Source organism: Epinephelus fuscoguttatus, linkage group LG9 (assembly GCF_011397635.1).
Source record: "Epinephelus fuscoguttatus linkage group LG9, E.fuscoguttatus.final_Chr_v1".
Taxonomy (NCBI): Eukaryota; Metazoa; Chordata; class Actinopteri; order Perciformes; family Serranidae; genus Epinephelus; species Epinephelus fuscoguttatus.
The window spans coordinates 41,868,213-41,884,667 of record NC_064760.1 but is presented as its reverse complement, the minus strand read 5'-3'; the positions used below and the strand labels follow the sequence as shown (position 1 = coordinate 41,884,667).

Sequence of the window (16,455 nt, the reverse complement as noted above, 5' to 3'; positions counted from 1 at the left end):
GAGTTAAAGCAACATTATGGTCATCGGAAAATAACATTCCGTAAGATAGCCATAATTTAGCTTTTGGGTATCACACACATTAACACACATTTTGTAGGGATATGAAATAACAGACTGCATTTTCAGAGAGGACGCCCTGCTCACAGCATCATCACTGGACATTGTAAACTGGCCGCAGTTTTTATGAAAGCATAAAATGAGCATCTTTTAACTGTGGACTGAATGGACACACTGCCCTTGTTGAGTCATTCAGCATCACTGTGTGTATATACCAGCTCGGGAGCCGATGTCCATGTGTTTTCTCAGAGACAGATGGCGGAGCAGAGAGCCCGTTCCCACGGGTCACACATAGGAATTTAAAATGCAGATAAAATCCATCACAGAGACGCATCCTCTCAAAGATGCCGGCTCCAGATAATTTGCTCTGTTGAAACCAATCAGCGCTGCGGTTATCAGATATGGCTCGCACTCTAAATGAAGCTTATTGAGAATATGAGTCTGCGCAGCCCGACTCATTACTTTCCGAATGATTTGGGGGGGAAAGACATCTGGGGAACCTTCAAAATGGTCTTGCGCTAGCTGACTGGGGTCTGTGACACTGATGAGGATGTACTATAGAAATGTTTGCTGTGATGTGAACTTTTATACATTTTAAGAGCGGAGAATGAATTAATACAAGCCATAAAAAGACTTATCAACCTCTTTGATCTTAAATGCCCCCCCCCCCCTTTTCCCTCTACTGAATCATATCAGCAGCTATGACACATCCATATAAAGTCAATCCAAAGTACCCCGATTGCCTCTCATTACTACTGAATAGAAAACTCATACAAGACTGGTAGAGGAGTTTCTGCACAGCAATATGAGGAGGATATTAGATTTTATCTGACATGAGCTGGGGCTAATTCTCACTTGGTGTTATTTGGCCGGGGGGCGGCAATGTCTGAATAGATGGTAATTGTAGGTTTGGGCTGTCGGAGGCCCGGGCCAGATGGCCTGGTGTTTCTCTCATAAAGCCCCGCTTGCCCAGTTGTTTGCTCTCTGAGAGACACTATGAGTTTGCAGGATGGTAATTTGGTCAGATCAGGAGATGTAGGCTTCCATAAAACATTATTATGCAGCAACAGGAGGAGGAGGATGATTGTGAAAAGAGCACACGCGGGGGTCAGATGGGTGGATAGCAAAGCACTCGACATACCACAACCCGTAGTATGAGAATGCATTTTAATGTGTAAAACTTAAAGTGGAGACAGAGATCTTAAGATGAATATTTTCAGAGATATCTATAATTTGTTCTGTTTTGGCAACTGAGGCGCCGGAGGAAATGCGCAAAAACATAGCTTGTTTCAACAGTTTGACAGTGATCTCGGATATAAAGTTACACACATTGGGTGCCCAATGACCTACAGCCAGCGTAACCTTTTTTTAATCAGGGAGACAAAAATGGGATTTAATGGCCTTTGCGCACAGAGATGAAAGAAATGACATCGTTTTAGAAATACTATAAGCCACAAAAAGAAAATGAAGGCAAACTTATGGTGAGCACATTATACAGTTGTGTACACTGGCTAAGATTTCGCTCTTTGGAGTTACAAAATAGGGACTGTGATAGGGAAAGATTTTTTGGTCTTTTGTTGGTGGTGAGCACAGAACCACAATGACTCATGGGCATATTTGGCTCCACACATGTGAGGCCCATATTTAAAGATGGATAAACTTGCTCGTGGGTCAGGCAGGCAGGCATAAATTGAGATTTAGTTGAGGTTGCATACGGATCAACTGATGGAGAGACATTTTGCTCTTCATTGCGCGCCAAGTGCGCACTAAGCAGAGAACGGATATCTTTGGATCACATAAGCCCCCAAAAGAAAATTATTACACTACTGGGGTAATCAGTCTATGACATTCTGTAAGACAGCCATGACTTCGGTTTTGGCACACAAACAAACGTTTTCACGTGAAAACAGTAAAATAGTATTAAAGGAATATTTTATATAATTTGGTTTTAAAGTGTGCGCAACGGCCAAATAACCACATCTGAGTGATAGGCATGTTTGCCTTCCTCGTGGCATTATTATTCTGAGAGCAACAACTTTTTTACGCACACATGACAAAAGACCCGAGTTGGCACACGTTGTGAATCGCAACCATAACAATGTAAGTCTGCCGCGGGTCAGCGTGCAGTTGTGTTAAAAGTGGCTGAACCCAGGATATTCCCTCCTCTGGCCCATTGTTGTGGCACACTTTCGATACTGGGGTGTCTTCTGTTTTGGGGAAGGAGGTGGGAGAGAGAGAGAGACACGGGGCTGCCATCAATAGTTCCTCCTGTGCTGCTTGAAGGAGGCCATTCTGGTGATTTAGTAGGAGAGGGGGCGAGGGAGTGGAAGAGGTGGGGGGAGTGTTTTTGTGTGGAAAAGAGACGCAGTTTGGGTGCGGGGCGGGTGGAGAGAGACTGGAGCGGCGACAGAGCAGAGCGCACGGAGTAGGGCGCGCACACACACAGACTCCCTCCTTCTCTCTCTCTCTTCTCTCTCTCTTGCTCACTCACTCACTCTCACACACAGACTGGGAGAAAGCTGCGTCTTTTCTTCGCCTCAGACATACACTCTCACTCATCCACCGGCGCGCACACACACATGAGGCGACGGGCATATGTCGATATATGCAACAGATCTGTCTACAAGGAGATTGCAAAGGAGATTTGCTTTTGTGTGCTTTTCTTTTCCAATAGAAGGACAGTTTACTAATTTATCTATTTATTTATTTTTTTCTCCTCATTATCTTTTTTGCGGAGTTGTTTTGTGGCAGTGAGCAGCAGCGGTGGATTTAACATGCCAGACGTCTGAGAAGACATCTATTCCCTCCCCCCCGAATTTTTTCCCCTCTGTGGAAGTAATCGCCACAGTGTGCGCACAGAAGATGCAGGCAAAAATGATCCAAACCAAAGGAAATTTATTCTCTTCGGCACTATTCAAACTACTGCTTTTGGTTGCGCTTATGCACGGCACCACCGGCAAGACTTTGAAATATAAAGTTTACGAGGAGCAGAAAGTGGGCACGGTAATTGCACGGTTAAAGGAAGATGTAGCCGGGGTTTTATCCAAACTACCGAGTTCCCTGACCTTTCGGTTCCGCGCTATGCAGCGAGGGAGTACGCCGTTCCTGTCTGTCCGAGAGGAGGACGGAGAGATCAGCATTGGCACCAAAATCGACCGTGAGAAGCTCTGTGAGAAAAACTTGAACTGCTCGATTGAATTCGATGTGGTCACACTCCCAACGGAGTACTTGCAGCTGTTTCATGTGGAGGTGGAAGTGCTGGACATTAACGACAACTCCCCGCACTTCTCCCGCGCCATCGTCCCCATTGAGATCTCGGAGAGCGCGTCTGTGGGGACGCGCATCCCGCTGGACGGCGCTGTGGATGCCGACGTCGGGGAAAACTCCCTGCACACGTACTCCCTGACACCAAATAACTTCTTCAAGATCGATGTGAGGACCAGGACTGATGGGGCCAAGTACGCAGAGCTGGTGGTCATGAGGGAGTTGGACCGGGAGGTGCAGTCCAGTTACCAGCTGCAGCTCACGGCCTCGGATAATGGCGTGCCCCCAAAGTCTGGCTCTACTTTGCTTAAGATCAGCATCTCGGATTCCAACGACAACAGCCCAGCCTTTGACGAGCAGGCCTATATTATCAATTTGCTGGAAAACTCTCCCCTAGGGACTCTAATCATTGATTTAAACGCCACAGATCCAGACGAGGGCACTAATGGGAAAATAGTCTACTCTTTCAGCAGTCATGTCTCGCCAAAGATCTTGGAAACATTTAAGATAAACCCAGAAAATGGCCACATTACTCTTATTAAAAAAGTGGACTATGAAACCACTGCTTCTTATGAGCTGGATGTTCAGGCTCAGGACTTGGGCCCTAATTCCATTCCTGGACTTTGCAAAATTGTGGTGAAAGTGGTGGATGTAAATGACAACAAACCAGAGATAAACATCAACCTGATGACGCCTGGAAAAGAGGAGGTGGCCTACATTTCAGAAGGTGCCCCAGTGGACACCTTCATAGCTCTGGTGCGTGTTGACGACAGCGATGCTGGGCTCAACGGTGAGGTGGTGTGCCGGCTGCACGGCCACGGCCACTTCAGACTCCAGAAGACCCACGAGAAGAATTACATGATTCTCACCAATGTCTCACTGGACAGGGAGAAGAGGTCAGAGTACAGTCTGACAGTCATAGCTGAGGACAGGGGCTCCCCCAGCCTCTCCACCATCAAACACTTCACTGTTCAGGTGCTGGATGAAAACGACAATCCCCCGTGTTTTGAAAAGAGCCGCTACGAGGTCTTTAAATCAGAGAACAACTCTCCTGGAGCCTACCTGATGACCGTGGTGGCCTCAGATCCAGATCTGGGCACCAATGGCCAGGTCACCTACACCATCATAGATGCTCTGGTTCAGGGGAGTCCCATCTCCACCTACGTCACCATTGACCCTTCTAATGGCGCCATCTATGCCTTACGCAGCTTTGACCACGAAGATGTCAGCCGGATCGCCTTCACTGTTCAGGCACGTGATGGGGGAAACCCTGTGCTGTCAACTAACACCACTGTCCTGCTAACTGTTCTGGATGAAAATGACAACCCACCCGTCATCCACTCCCCCTCCCTCCGGAATCACACCGCTGAGCTGCCAGTGTGGAAGTATGCATCACCTGGTCAGCTGATCACAGCGCTCAAAGTCACAGACCGCGATGCTGGCACCAACGGAGAGGTGAGCTGCGCCATTGTTGGTGGCAATGAGGATGGCCTTTTTGTGATGGACGCTCGGCGATGTGAGCTCAGAACTAATGCCAGCCTGGAGCAGGCTCCACGGGAGGTGATGGAGATCAGGATAGAAGTGCAGGACAGGGGCACCATTCGACTGTCCACAGGGGCCCTCTTCAGGCTCTCCCTGCAGGAGAATATGGACATCCTCCCCCCTCTCTATCCCACTGGCTCTAGCCAGGCTCCACTGGATCTCTCCCTCATCGTCATCATCTCTCTGGGTGCTGTTTGCGCTCTGCTGCTCATCGTCATGGTAATGTTCGCCACTGCCCGCTGCAGCCGTGAGAAGAAAGACCCCAGACACAACTACAACTGCCGTGTGGCAGAGAACAGCTACCAGAACCACCCCAAGAAGCCTGCCAGGCAGATCCACAAAGCAGACATCACCCTGGTCCCAACCGTCAACGGGACTCTTCCTGTACGGGCCCACCCACGCTCCCCCTCAGCCTCCCCTACACCTGAGAGGGGCACCCTGGGGAGCAGGCAGAGCCATCATAGCCGCCAGTCCCTCAACAGCCTGGTCACCATCTCTTCCAATCATGTGCCAGAGAACTTTGCCCTAGAGCTGGCCCACGCCACTCCTCCTGTAGAGGTAAGACAATGAGATTTCAGTTTCTTCCATGATAATTTTCTGTAAAATTAGATGTTCTGTCATTACTACTGTTTGTGCTATAAGTAGCATTAACACACAGCTTGAAGTGTTTTAAGGCTTGAGTATGCATCTGTAAAAACCAAAACATAATCCACTTGAAAATTTCTGTCCAAAATCCTATACTGTGCAACATTATTCGTCTTATATTCAGTATTTGTTCTGAATTTATCACTTGCTCCCATATTCTGTTACTTCCAGCCCTATGTGTCATGTTTTTGTTAACCATCACATTCTGGAGCAAGTCACAATGTCATGCCATCCCCCCACCCTTTCCCCTTACCCACAATCCCTACCCCAACATTGTCTTGTGGCCTTGCTTGTTTGACTCCATTCATTTCCCCTCTTCATTTTTTCCTTTTATTTTTGTCTTTTTTCTTTCTTTTTTGTCTTTTTTTTTTGTTTCTCTTGGGATTGTAGCAAGTTTCACAGCTTCTGTCCATGCTCCATCAGGGCCAGTACCAGCCACGACCAAGTTTCAGAGGCAACAAATACACCAGGAGCTACAGGTAATGTATACAGAAAATTATGCTTTAAAAGAAAGACAGAAGTAAGGTCACAATTAAGGGATACTCTTGTGTACACCACTATAATATCATTCCCACATGATTTTGGCTGTTGTCAGTGCTTTTACACAGTCCCTTAAATCCACATCCAGTAGCTTTTTGGTTTAGTGTCAAACTGTATGCTCAGTAACTTCCCATTTGCATAATTTTATGTAAAACCTCTTCGGCAGAGCACTCTCTGCCTCTCTGTGCACCTTATTTTCCATCAGTAGCATGGCATTCCCTTAACTATTTGATAATATTATCGTCAATGACTAGCCAGTACTCTCAGAGAGGGGGTTCACGTCTCTCCGTCTGTCTTTGTGTGCAGATATGCCCTGAATGAGATGGATAAATTCAGTCTGAAGGACAGCGGTCGTGGAGACAGCGAGGCTGGTGACAGCGACTACGAGCCTGGCAGGGAGTCACCCATGGATAGGCTCCTTGGTGAGGGCTTTACTGAGATATATGCCCCTGATGGCCAGCACAGAACGCATGCAGGTACACCCCTGGCCCTGATCCCCCACACCCCACAGCCCTCCCTTCATACCCCAATCATTTCTCTTCTGTATTAGCATCTAGTCCTGAATCCAAAGTTGTCTTTTATTAGTTTTTACAATGCATCAGTCCGTTAACTCCATATATTGCACTGTAAGTTTCCTAAAATCCTTGTACTGTATCTAAATTTTAAAGTGTTGATGAAACTGCTCAGTACTTTGTCTAATAATTCATAAATGAATGACTTTATAAATCTTTATAAAAAAGTGATAAATGCTCATGACAACTTTGCAAATCTCAAGGTGATGTCTCATAAGTACTTGAATATTTCCAAACCCAAAGATATTTAGTTTAGTGTCATGTAATGTGTAGAAAAGCAAAAATTCAGAGGCTGGAACCAAAAAATGTTGGCTATTTTTACCTAAATTGTTGCTGATTGGTTGCCTATTCACTGACAAATCAAACAATTTGACTAATCTTTTAGCTCCTAAAAGATTTACAATTAACATGATACATGTAAACTGCAAGTAACTATTGCAACAACTTCACTACATGGTAATTAAACATACTTCACTTACTCTGATCAAACACTGGCCCACAATGTCTTGCCTTAATCTTTAAATATGGCTCAACCTTGGAGTAGCAACCCCATCTAGAGGTCACCAGATGATTGAACAAATAGTTTTGAATTATAAATCTTAAAGGATATATTCAGATTCTCAGTTATTGGTTACTGTTATCATTCATCCTATCTAAACTGGCCCTGATGCTATCCCTTTCTTGCACAATCCCAATGTAAGTGTGATGGGAGACGAAATCCACAGTCCTCACTCTGTGCAAAGAGGCATTCCAAGGTTCAGGCAAGGCTAATGTGAGGCTTCAGCAGCCTGAGTTGCACAATCTACCAAAGTTGCAACCTTTTGAGACTGTAACTACTGTAATATTAGAGTTTCATAGTCCCCTGGAAATGAAGAGGGGGTCTTGTACAAAAAGATATTAACATTGAAAGATACCCACTTGACATTACCTGGACTGTCGAAGCCTTGTTACTTAAACTGAACTTAAGACAGTATTTTACTCAGAACGAGGACTATGGATTTTGTCTCCCATCACTTACAGTGGACTCAACTGTGGATATCATCACTTCAGGGTAGGGCTGGGTATTGGTACTCAATACCTTTAAGGTATGGTCCGAAATAACCCAGTACCAAATAATACTGAAACTTCTCCAGTCAAACAACACCTGCATTCGATCCTTTTTGTACCCACATATAGAAAAATATTACTCTTTGCATGATGTTCTCAAAGCCAATCACTGCAAGCGTTCCTCAATTTAATGCAACATGTAATTGGCCCACTACTGCAGCAGCTACAACCTAAACAGTCAGTGTGAGTCACCAAACAGTGGTATGGTTAAGTTGAGCACAATGTATTTGATGGAGTTGGCAGTTCAGCATACTGACATGCCACCAAAATGTTTGAAAGTATGGTTATGATACATACCTGTGGCATCTGGTGGCATTGTATGCAACTGAATGCTTCCATTCACATGATGGATATCAAAGAAATAAAGGTATCAGATACTCTATTGGTATGGGTATCACTTTAAAGGAACTGACATTGGTACTAGGTGCTAAAGGGTTGCAAGGGTATGAGATTTTCATGGTATGATAACTGTCTCAGAAGATATAGCGGTTTCACGGTACCATGGTATCACATACTTTATATCATTATCAGTCAGAATAACTCTAACAGGAATGAAAACGGAAGGTGTATTTTTGGTTGAACAAATGTTTTATCACTATAGCCTAATTGAAACATGACACTATTTCTGTAACAGAAGTATGTGAAAAAGTCTCCCCTTGAAAATAACTAAAATAAAGGGTAAATTCTCCGTCCAGATGCATTTTTTCCCCCAATATTGTAGATAAGCAAACGTATGCTGTGTGATAACTGTCAACTTTTATATCACGGTGTAACTTAAAACCAATATATTGCTGCAAACCTAGTACAGGTGTCCTAATTTTTTTAACAATACCCAGCCCTACTTCAGGTCCAGTAACTCATTGTGGAATAAACCTATGGGCAAATGACAGTCTTGAAGAAAATCTGAACCTGTCTTTTAATTCACAAATACTATCTTGTGCAGCTCTCTGTGTACTCCTGAAAACAGATTATAACAGGCACATGATAGTGACAAGTCTATTCCTGGGACTTAGAATTTTGTCACCAGCAGGCCACAACAGATTGAAAAATCCTGAATTAACACATAGCCACACCTCACTTAATTCATCTGACGCCTATTAACAAAACACCGTTCAAGTGATTTTGGCATGCCTTTTTTGTTCTGCATTACAAGTGGCTGCATGTGCATTGGCCTTGGAGGTATGTGAATGATCCTGTATGTACTCAACCACTAAGTTTCACCTCACTGTCACTAAGTTCTTGAGATATCTCTCCAGATAGCGCAACTGATCCTCCTTTACAGCCACCCATCCCTTTTCCCTACTGTCACACTGCATGGAGTTTCCCTCCTCTCCTCTCTCCACAGCTGAGTTAACAAGGAAGAACTTTGAACACTTGTTGAACATTGATTGACCCTACTGACTTCGAAACATTCTACCCACCTAGCAAACACTTGGTCACACTCTTTAAAATTTCTCCGTCTCTCAGCCTGTCTTCACAACCGTCACACAGGTTGCAAGCTGCCGCAGCTTCTTTTATCACACCATCGCTCTCCTCCCAGAGCTCCCGCTTCTTTCCAGCCAGCTTCCCACACAGCCATCACTCGACACCGCGTTTGAGCTACATCCCAATTAAAGTCGACCCAGACGGGCAGACAATCTCATCACTAACACCTCCTCCCTCCCTTCCTTCATAGCTCTGCTCGTTAGTCACTCTTCTTTTTCCCCACATTCAAGCCTTCACTTTCAGCCATCCAAACTGAAGCCCTCATGCTCCTCTGATGAAAAGGAGGCATTTAATTGCCATGTGACGAATAGTTGCTATGGAGTCGGCTCCGAGTTGGGCTCGTGATTAAGCCCTGAAGAGCATAATTACATCTCAAAGCTCACCTTTCTCCTTCTGTATGTTCACCCCGCCTCCCGCCCCCGTGTCCACTGCAGCATGGATGATTTCAAGCAGCATTTAGTCGCTGCCCTGTCATTATGGCTGGATATGGTAGCCCTTCTTGCTCAAAGGAAGAATGAAGTAGAAACTCTTTGTTTGGAGCCCATCTAGATGCAGAATATTTTATACAGTATATTACAAGGGAATGTACCTTCAGGCTTGAGACACTGCAAAACTCATTCTCAAATGCTTCAAGATCACACAAAATTCTCTAAAACAGCAGGATTAAAAGAGTTCATGAGAACCACTCTGCCCCTTATTCTGCTTTTGTTTTCTAATGGTATGACGCTTTGGGAAATACACTTATTTACTTTCTTTTTAAGAGCGCAAGATAAAAAGATCAACACTACTCTCATGTCCGTGTGTTAGTATGGAGTTTGAGTGGTAAGCCTAGCTTAGCATAAAGACTAAAAGCATGGGGAAATTGCTACCCTGGTTAAAAATACACCTGTCAACACATTTAAAGCTCTTATGAATAGATTTTTTTTTCTGATTTTTCAATTCATACATAAAATATAAAATGACAATCTGTGGAAGTTACCTGCTGGAACTATTTCTTGGCAAACAACAGCTGGGTGGAGCAATTTTCTGCCATCTTGCCATGAGATTTTCAGATGTATCACCATTGTGCCTGTACAGAGACCTGTGACGAAATCTGTCATCCAGAGAGGAAAATACTGTCGTCTGTCAAGAATGATTAACACACTCTAAAACCCCAGATTGTTGTTTTTACATTTTGTCACATCAAACAAACAATATTTGAAATGCTAATTACAGAACTATACAGGTGTTAGTAGGTGTTTTTCTTTGCTTTAGACAGAGCCAAGCTGTGTGTTTCCCCCCAGCTTCCAGTCTGAATGCTCAGCAAGGCTAACCACTCAAACTCCATACTAACACACAGACATGAGCTTGATATCAATCTTCCAATCTCACTCTTGAAAATAAAGTAAATTGGCTTTTTTTTTCCTCCAAAATATTGAACAATTCAGTTTTTCACAATCAGAATCTGGTTAAACAAGTACATTTTCATACACAAGGAATTTGCTTTGGTGTATTTGGATCTTAACAAAAACACAGGAAGAGAAAATGAAAATAAAAACAAGTATTGCAAAAATCAAGTAACATAAATATAGGGTTTCAGGCTTTGTTGATGAGGCCAGCTGTAGTTGGAAAGAAACTGTTCTTGTGGTGTAAGGTTTTGGTTCTGATGGACCACAGCCTCCTGTTGGAGGGGGGTATTTTTGGACTCTTTATAGCACAGAGGTCTCAGACCCTGACCTAAAAACCCATAACAACTCCACTCTACCCAGGCCACATGGTTTGTTATGTTAATATTTAAAGACAAAATAGAGTCAAGCTTGTAATTGAGGACATTTTTAAGACCAAAAAACACTGACCATTCGTCAGTGAACCTAAATGAGTGGACCTCTCATCTATAGACACTGATGTGGAGGACACACTGCATTGTCACACAAAGGCAGGAGTGAGGGAAGGCATACTGTGTGCATTAAGCTTATTTTTTATTTAAGGGATTAAATGAACTCCACCACTTGTATACGTCACAGTCAGTATACTATGTGTGAGGAGGACTACTCAGCTTGTGAAAACAGTTGTATAATACCTTGTATGGCTCTGGAGGAGTTTTGTCAACTCTGGGAAAATAACCCAGATGATGTCATAGCGATGTCATCAGGGTTATTTCACCTTGATAGACAAATATAATTTAAACGCAGCATCATGAATCGAGTGCATGGGAAGTTTATTTAAGAATTTATCAGGCAAGGAGTATCTAACAAAAGAGTTGCATTATGGGAAAATGTAGGGTCCAGTGCTTTTGGAACTTTGGAACTCAGCACATCTCAGCCTTTGCTGCTTTGATTTTGACCATTGAGTGTTTTGACCTGTCAATTTTGATAAAAGAAAAGCTCTGAGGTAAACAAAGACATTGTCGGCAGCGAGCCATGTACCTCTATAGTTCTGAGAATAACTAGTCTGATAATGTATTGGCAAGTAAATCAGTCATTCTGTCAGGCTGGCTTTCAGTTAATGTTTGCCTGACGTGTTCTTTTTTTCATTTTTACACACAAATCAGTTGGGTTAAATCTTTTATTTTTACCCTTTCATCAGCAGGGCACCCAAACGGCTGCTGCCCCCGCACAGTTTTTTTTTCTCTTCCACTGCACCCAAATGCACTTTTCATCTGCTCTAAGATGTATTATAAATGTTCCTTTCATGTTAATGAGGGGATAATGAAGTCCCTCAATAGCACGACTGAAAAGCACTGCACTCCTTTAATGAAGGCTTTAAGTTGGCATATTTGATTTGTCTAATTTATTCTTCAGAGATTTTCTATTTGAAGATTTAATATTGAAAAGAGCGACTTGAAAGGGAAAAATGCAGGGCTTTTAGAGGAGGAGTTATTTTGAATGGGTAATAGGCATTGATCGGCCTTGCTGAATTGTCTCTCTGTGGTAAATACATTGGAAGGTACTGTAGCAGGCAGTGCTCCTGCAGAGAGCCTTTCAGACTAATTAGGGCAGATTTCCACTGTGTTTCCAGAGACAGTGCGGCAAAAACACCTGAGGAGAGACAGGCAAATAATATCTGGATGGAAAAAAGACTCCACTGACAGGAATCATCTTTACAACAGCCTTATTTTAAGCCTTGACAATGCAGTTTAAAGATCACATAATGGTGTTTAAAGAGTGAAAGGTCATAAAGATCAAATTTATCCTTTGGTTTGTCTAAAAACTTTAGAATTACTAAGTATAGAGATCCACTGTTTTTACTGGACATTGACACCAGTCCATTTGGTTCCCGGGGAAAAAATACATTGAACTAGACTGAACTTAATCAGTATACTAAATATACCTATTAGTGATGTAGTAAACACATGCTATTTTCTATATACTAACAATGGAATATTATTAATACTATGAAAGATACACTGAAACTTGGCTGTACTATTCTGAAACACCATGAAGTAGAGGTGGGAATCACCAGAGGTCCCATGATATGATATCATAACGATACTTAAGTCACAATACAATAATATTGTGACTGTAAACATAGTGCAATAACATACATAATGTATATATAATTTGTTTTTGTAACATTAATAATTTAAGTAATTTAAAAGATTGATTCTCAGAGTATCGTTATGATATTGCCACGCAAAAATATCGCAATACTATGCTGTATCGATTTTTTCCCCCCACCCTTACAATTAGGATGTACTTAAATACAACTTTTTCTATTAATGCTATACTTTTAAAAAATATATACTTTAATCCAACTTAGTTTAAACTGTAAGTATTTTTTAAATAATATTTTAAGTGCTCATGAAAGGTCATTACAAGTATTTTCGACTCATTCTTATTTAAGTGTATGAACATATCTGAAAACAGGAATTGAAATATACTTAAAGCAGTTACAAAGTACACTTAATAAAAGCACAGCATTAGTAATAAAAGATGTACTTAAGAATATTTAAGTACAACACACTAGTGTCTCAATGTAGCAAGTCACGTACACTTGATTATGTCTTTAGTAGCACTACTGATATTACTGACTGATCATTAGAATAAGTGCATTGTTAGTATATTTATAAGAAAGTCCACCTTTTAAGGGATTTATGACCCTTAAAACAATTCATATTTGCAGTTCCTTGTCACATTCTTTTCTTGTACACTTGTGTACACTCACATACATACATTTGCATGGCACATGAAGTGCCATGCAAATGTATGTATGTACATATACAGTTGCTAAACCAACTACAGTACAGCCTAATGTCTTACTGTAAATACAGCTGAAATAATTAAACAATTAATAGTGTCAGTTGTGATGAACATTCTCTGGTTCCAGCTTCTGAAATGTGAGGATTTTGTGCTTTTCACTGTATTACAGCTCAGTGTTTTTGAGAACTGATGAGTATTTCTGTCTTTCTCTACAGCTATGAGGTTGTGCACAGAGGAGTGTCGTGTCCTGGGTCACTCAGATCAGTGCTGGATGCCCCCCCTGGCCTCTCCGGCCTCATCCTCCTCTGACTACCGCAGCAACCTCTACATCCCTGGAGAAGAAGCCCGCCAAGCAACTGACCTCTCCCAGGAAAAGACACCCCAGCCCTGCACTGACACTGGCCCTGCACGGAACCAGAGCTTCTCCACCTTTGGCAAGGACCTCGGGGGTGAGGACGGTGCAGAGGAGGAGGGGGGAGGGGACCATGGGGGCGAGGCCAGAGATGAAGACCTCTGTGGGACCACGTCATTGCTGTCGGAGATGAGTAGTGTGTTCCAGCGGTTGCTACCCCAGGGTTTGGACTCATATATCCAGGTCAATGAGAACCAAAAGGGGACTAGTCTCAGTGGGGTGGGTGTACCCATGACTGGATCTTTAGATCGCAGGAGGGGCCATCTCCCTGGCAAGCCCAACCCCTCTGTCCACCAGCAGGGTGTGGCAGCCTGGGCTGCCAACACCCACTTCCAGAACCCAGGCAGCAGCATCGGCCCATCTGGCCACCACCAGGCTGGCAGCTACCACACCCTGAAACCCAGCACCAAGCTCAGCTCTCAGAGCAGCAGCCACAAGGGCTCGCAGGCGCCCAAAAACAGTCCCCAGAACAGCGCCCACCCCCCCAAACCCCACAGCAGCCCCCTGCTCACTGCACTGGTCAGCCCCACCATGGTGCAGGCCTCCCCAGCCCCGGTGGCAGTGCCCGTGGCACTCCCTGGGCCCTCCTCCAAATGGCTGCCAGCCATGGAGGAGATCCCAGAGAACTACGAGGAGGACGATTTTGACTCGGTGCTCAGCCACCTTCAGGGCAAACGCAGCGACAGCCGACATGAGCTGGTGGATGCCAGCGAGCTGGTGGCTGAGATAAACAAACTCTTACAGGATGTCCGGCAGAGCTAGACTTCCTGTTTCTTACCCTCTTAATTTATTCACCACCCACTGACTGCTTCCTTTACTTCAGAATAAAAGTAAGGGACAGTGGGTGGCAAAAGGACAGAAAAAAGACAAAAAACAAGACCTGCAATTGTCGTTAAAGTTGCATTACTAATGTAATAATTGTGTTTTGTGAATGCTAAATATCCAAAAAAAAAAATGTTTGTAATTGCTGGTTTGGTACACAATGTACACTATGTGACTGTATTTATCTTTGTATTTTAAAAATACATTTGTATACTTATATTTATAAAAAAAAAGTGTATATAAACTTAATCAGAAGTCTATTTTTGTATTTTGAATGCATGTTGAGTACAAAAATGTTGAATCAAGACTTTGACATGCGATCGACATTCTACATATTTAAATTGTCTTTTGTATTGTGATTCTTTTTTATTTGTCACTATGATATGTATACATGAATATATTAATGAATTAATGGACACGTGTCTTTGTGGATTATTGTGGGAAAGGGGATGGTACACAAATAAAAGTATTACACAAGCACTCAGGTGTACGTGGTTTATATTTGAGTTGTGCTGTGCCACTGGGAGGTTTGATAGTATCTTATACATTGTACGTTTACAATCATATACATATGATCTCAGATTAACAAAATTCCACTGAGAGGAGTTTGAGTGGCTCTTTAGGGTTTGCCTCATCTTAGAATTGGAGGTCATGGAGGTCAGACTTTCTGTACACTGTCAACATTAACTTAAAGGGACAGTGCACCCAAAAATGAAAATTCTGAATTTTCATTTTTGGGTGCGCTATCCCTTTAAGTAAACATTTAAGTCGTAAGCCTTTATCAGGCATAAAACTCACAACCACAGGCCACAACAATCAATCAAAAAGGAGTCATACATTTTGATAGGAAATAGAGGATGCATGCAAATAAATATGAAGCAAATAGGTGACAGAGACATGTCACCACAAGGTCCTCACAGTAGCTGTCCTGGTCCTTTGAAATGCATCATATGATCTTCCTCAACAGTTTGCTCTGTTGTCAGAAAATTATAGTTGTTTAAATTTCCATTTTTATAAGCACTTTAAAGACATCCGTTTGACCAAATGCTCCAGAACAGCTTCTAAATGGACCTTGTGGTGAGACTGGTTTGTTAACAACTGCGTACAATCTTATTGAAGTAAGAGGTCAAATGATGTACATTAAGCACTAATTTGATTGGACAAAAGGCACTCCATGGGTGCTGATGAAGAGTACATCAGCAGGACTATACATGTGTCCATGGATGATGTAGGTACAGACGTTTCCATTTACCTCTCAGTGAGCTCTGTTAAATCTGTGCTAAATTTAGGCTCTTGTGTCTATTTTACAAGTCTTAGTGGTGCTTTTTGTGGTTGATTTTGGCAGCGAGTCACTCATCTGGATGTGAAAATCAGCTCACCGGTCTGTTAACTCTCCTTTTGCAGACTTTTGCTCGGTAGCCAAGTCGAGGTTTTCAAATGTTAACATTAGAATAACATCAAGGAAAGATGGAGAAGAAATGAGCACCAACTGAACAGGCCTCCAACTAGCCATTGTACAGGTGATGGAAAATAACTGGACAACCTCTGTGCTGCATCAGTTTCAAACGAGATATCAGAAACTGTAATATCCCTTGATTCACTGAAACTTAGCTAAATTCTCAACAGCGCTATTCAGCTAGGTGATTCTTTTTCCACTTGCCGATCCTACAGGGCAGGGGACTATGGCGGGGGAAGGAGAGAAGGCATGTGCTCTATGGTGAATAAGGACTGGTGTGACAAGAATGTTAGGTGCTGTCCTGTATCTGCTGTGAAGTACTGCTATATGCTGATCAGAGGTGGCTGCAGTTCAGTGCTGCCCGTGTTCAGGCTG

General features: G+C 43.0%; 1 protein-coding gene across 3 annotated transcripts; it reads left to right on the top strand.

Moving 5' to 3' along the window:
- Positions 1-2,522: 2,522 nt before the first annotated feature.
- pcdh18b (protocadherin 18b) lies at positions 2,523-15,096 on the top strand. Of its 3 annotated transcripts, none has more exons than XM_049585634.1 (4): positions 2,523-5,421; positions 5,932-5,987; positions 6,355-6,524; positions 13,606-15,096. In XM_049585634.1, the coding sequence occupies exons 1-4, from the start codon at positions 2,920-2,922 to the stop codon at positions 14,562-14,564; spliced, it is 3,687 nt and encodes a 1,228-aa protein (XP_049441591.1). In that variant the 5' UTR covers positions 2,523-2,919; the 3' UTR covers positions 14,565-15,096. The 3 variants fall into 3 exon arrangements, with proteins under 3 accessions (XP_049441591.1, XP_049441592.1, XP_049441589.1); XM_049585635.1 differs by having other exon boundaries at positions 5,899-5,987; positions 6,355-6,470; XM_049585632.1 differs by having other exon boundaries at positions 2,524-5,421; positions 5,899-5,987.
- The last annotated feature ends 1,359 nt before the right edge of the window (positions 15,097-16,455 follow it).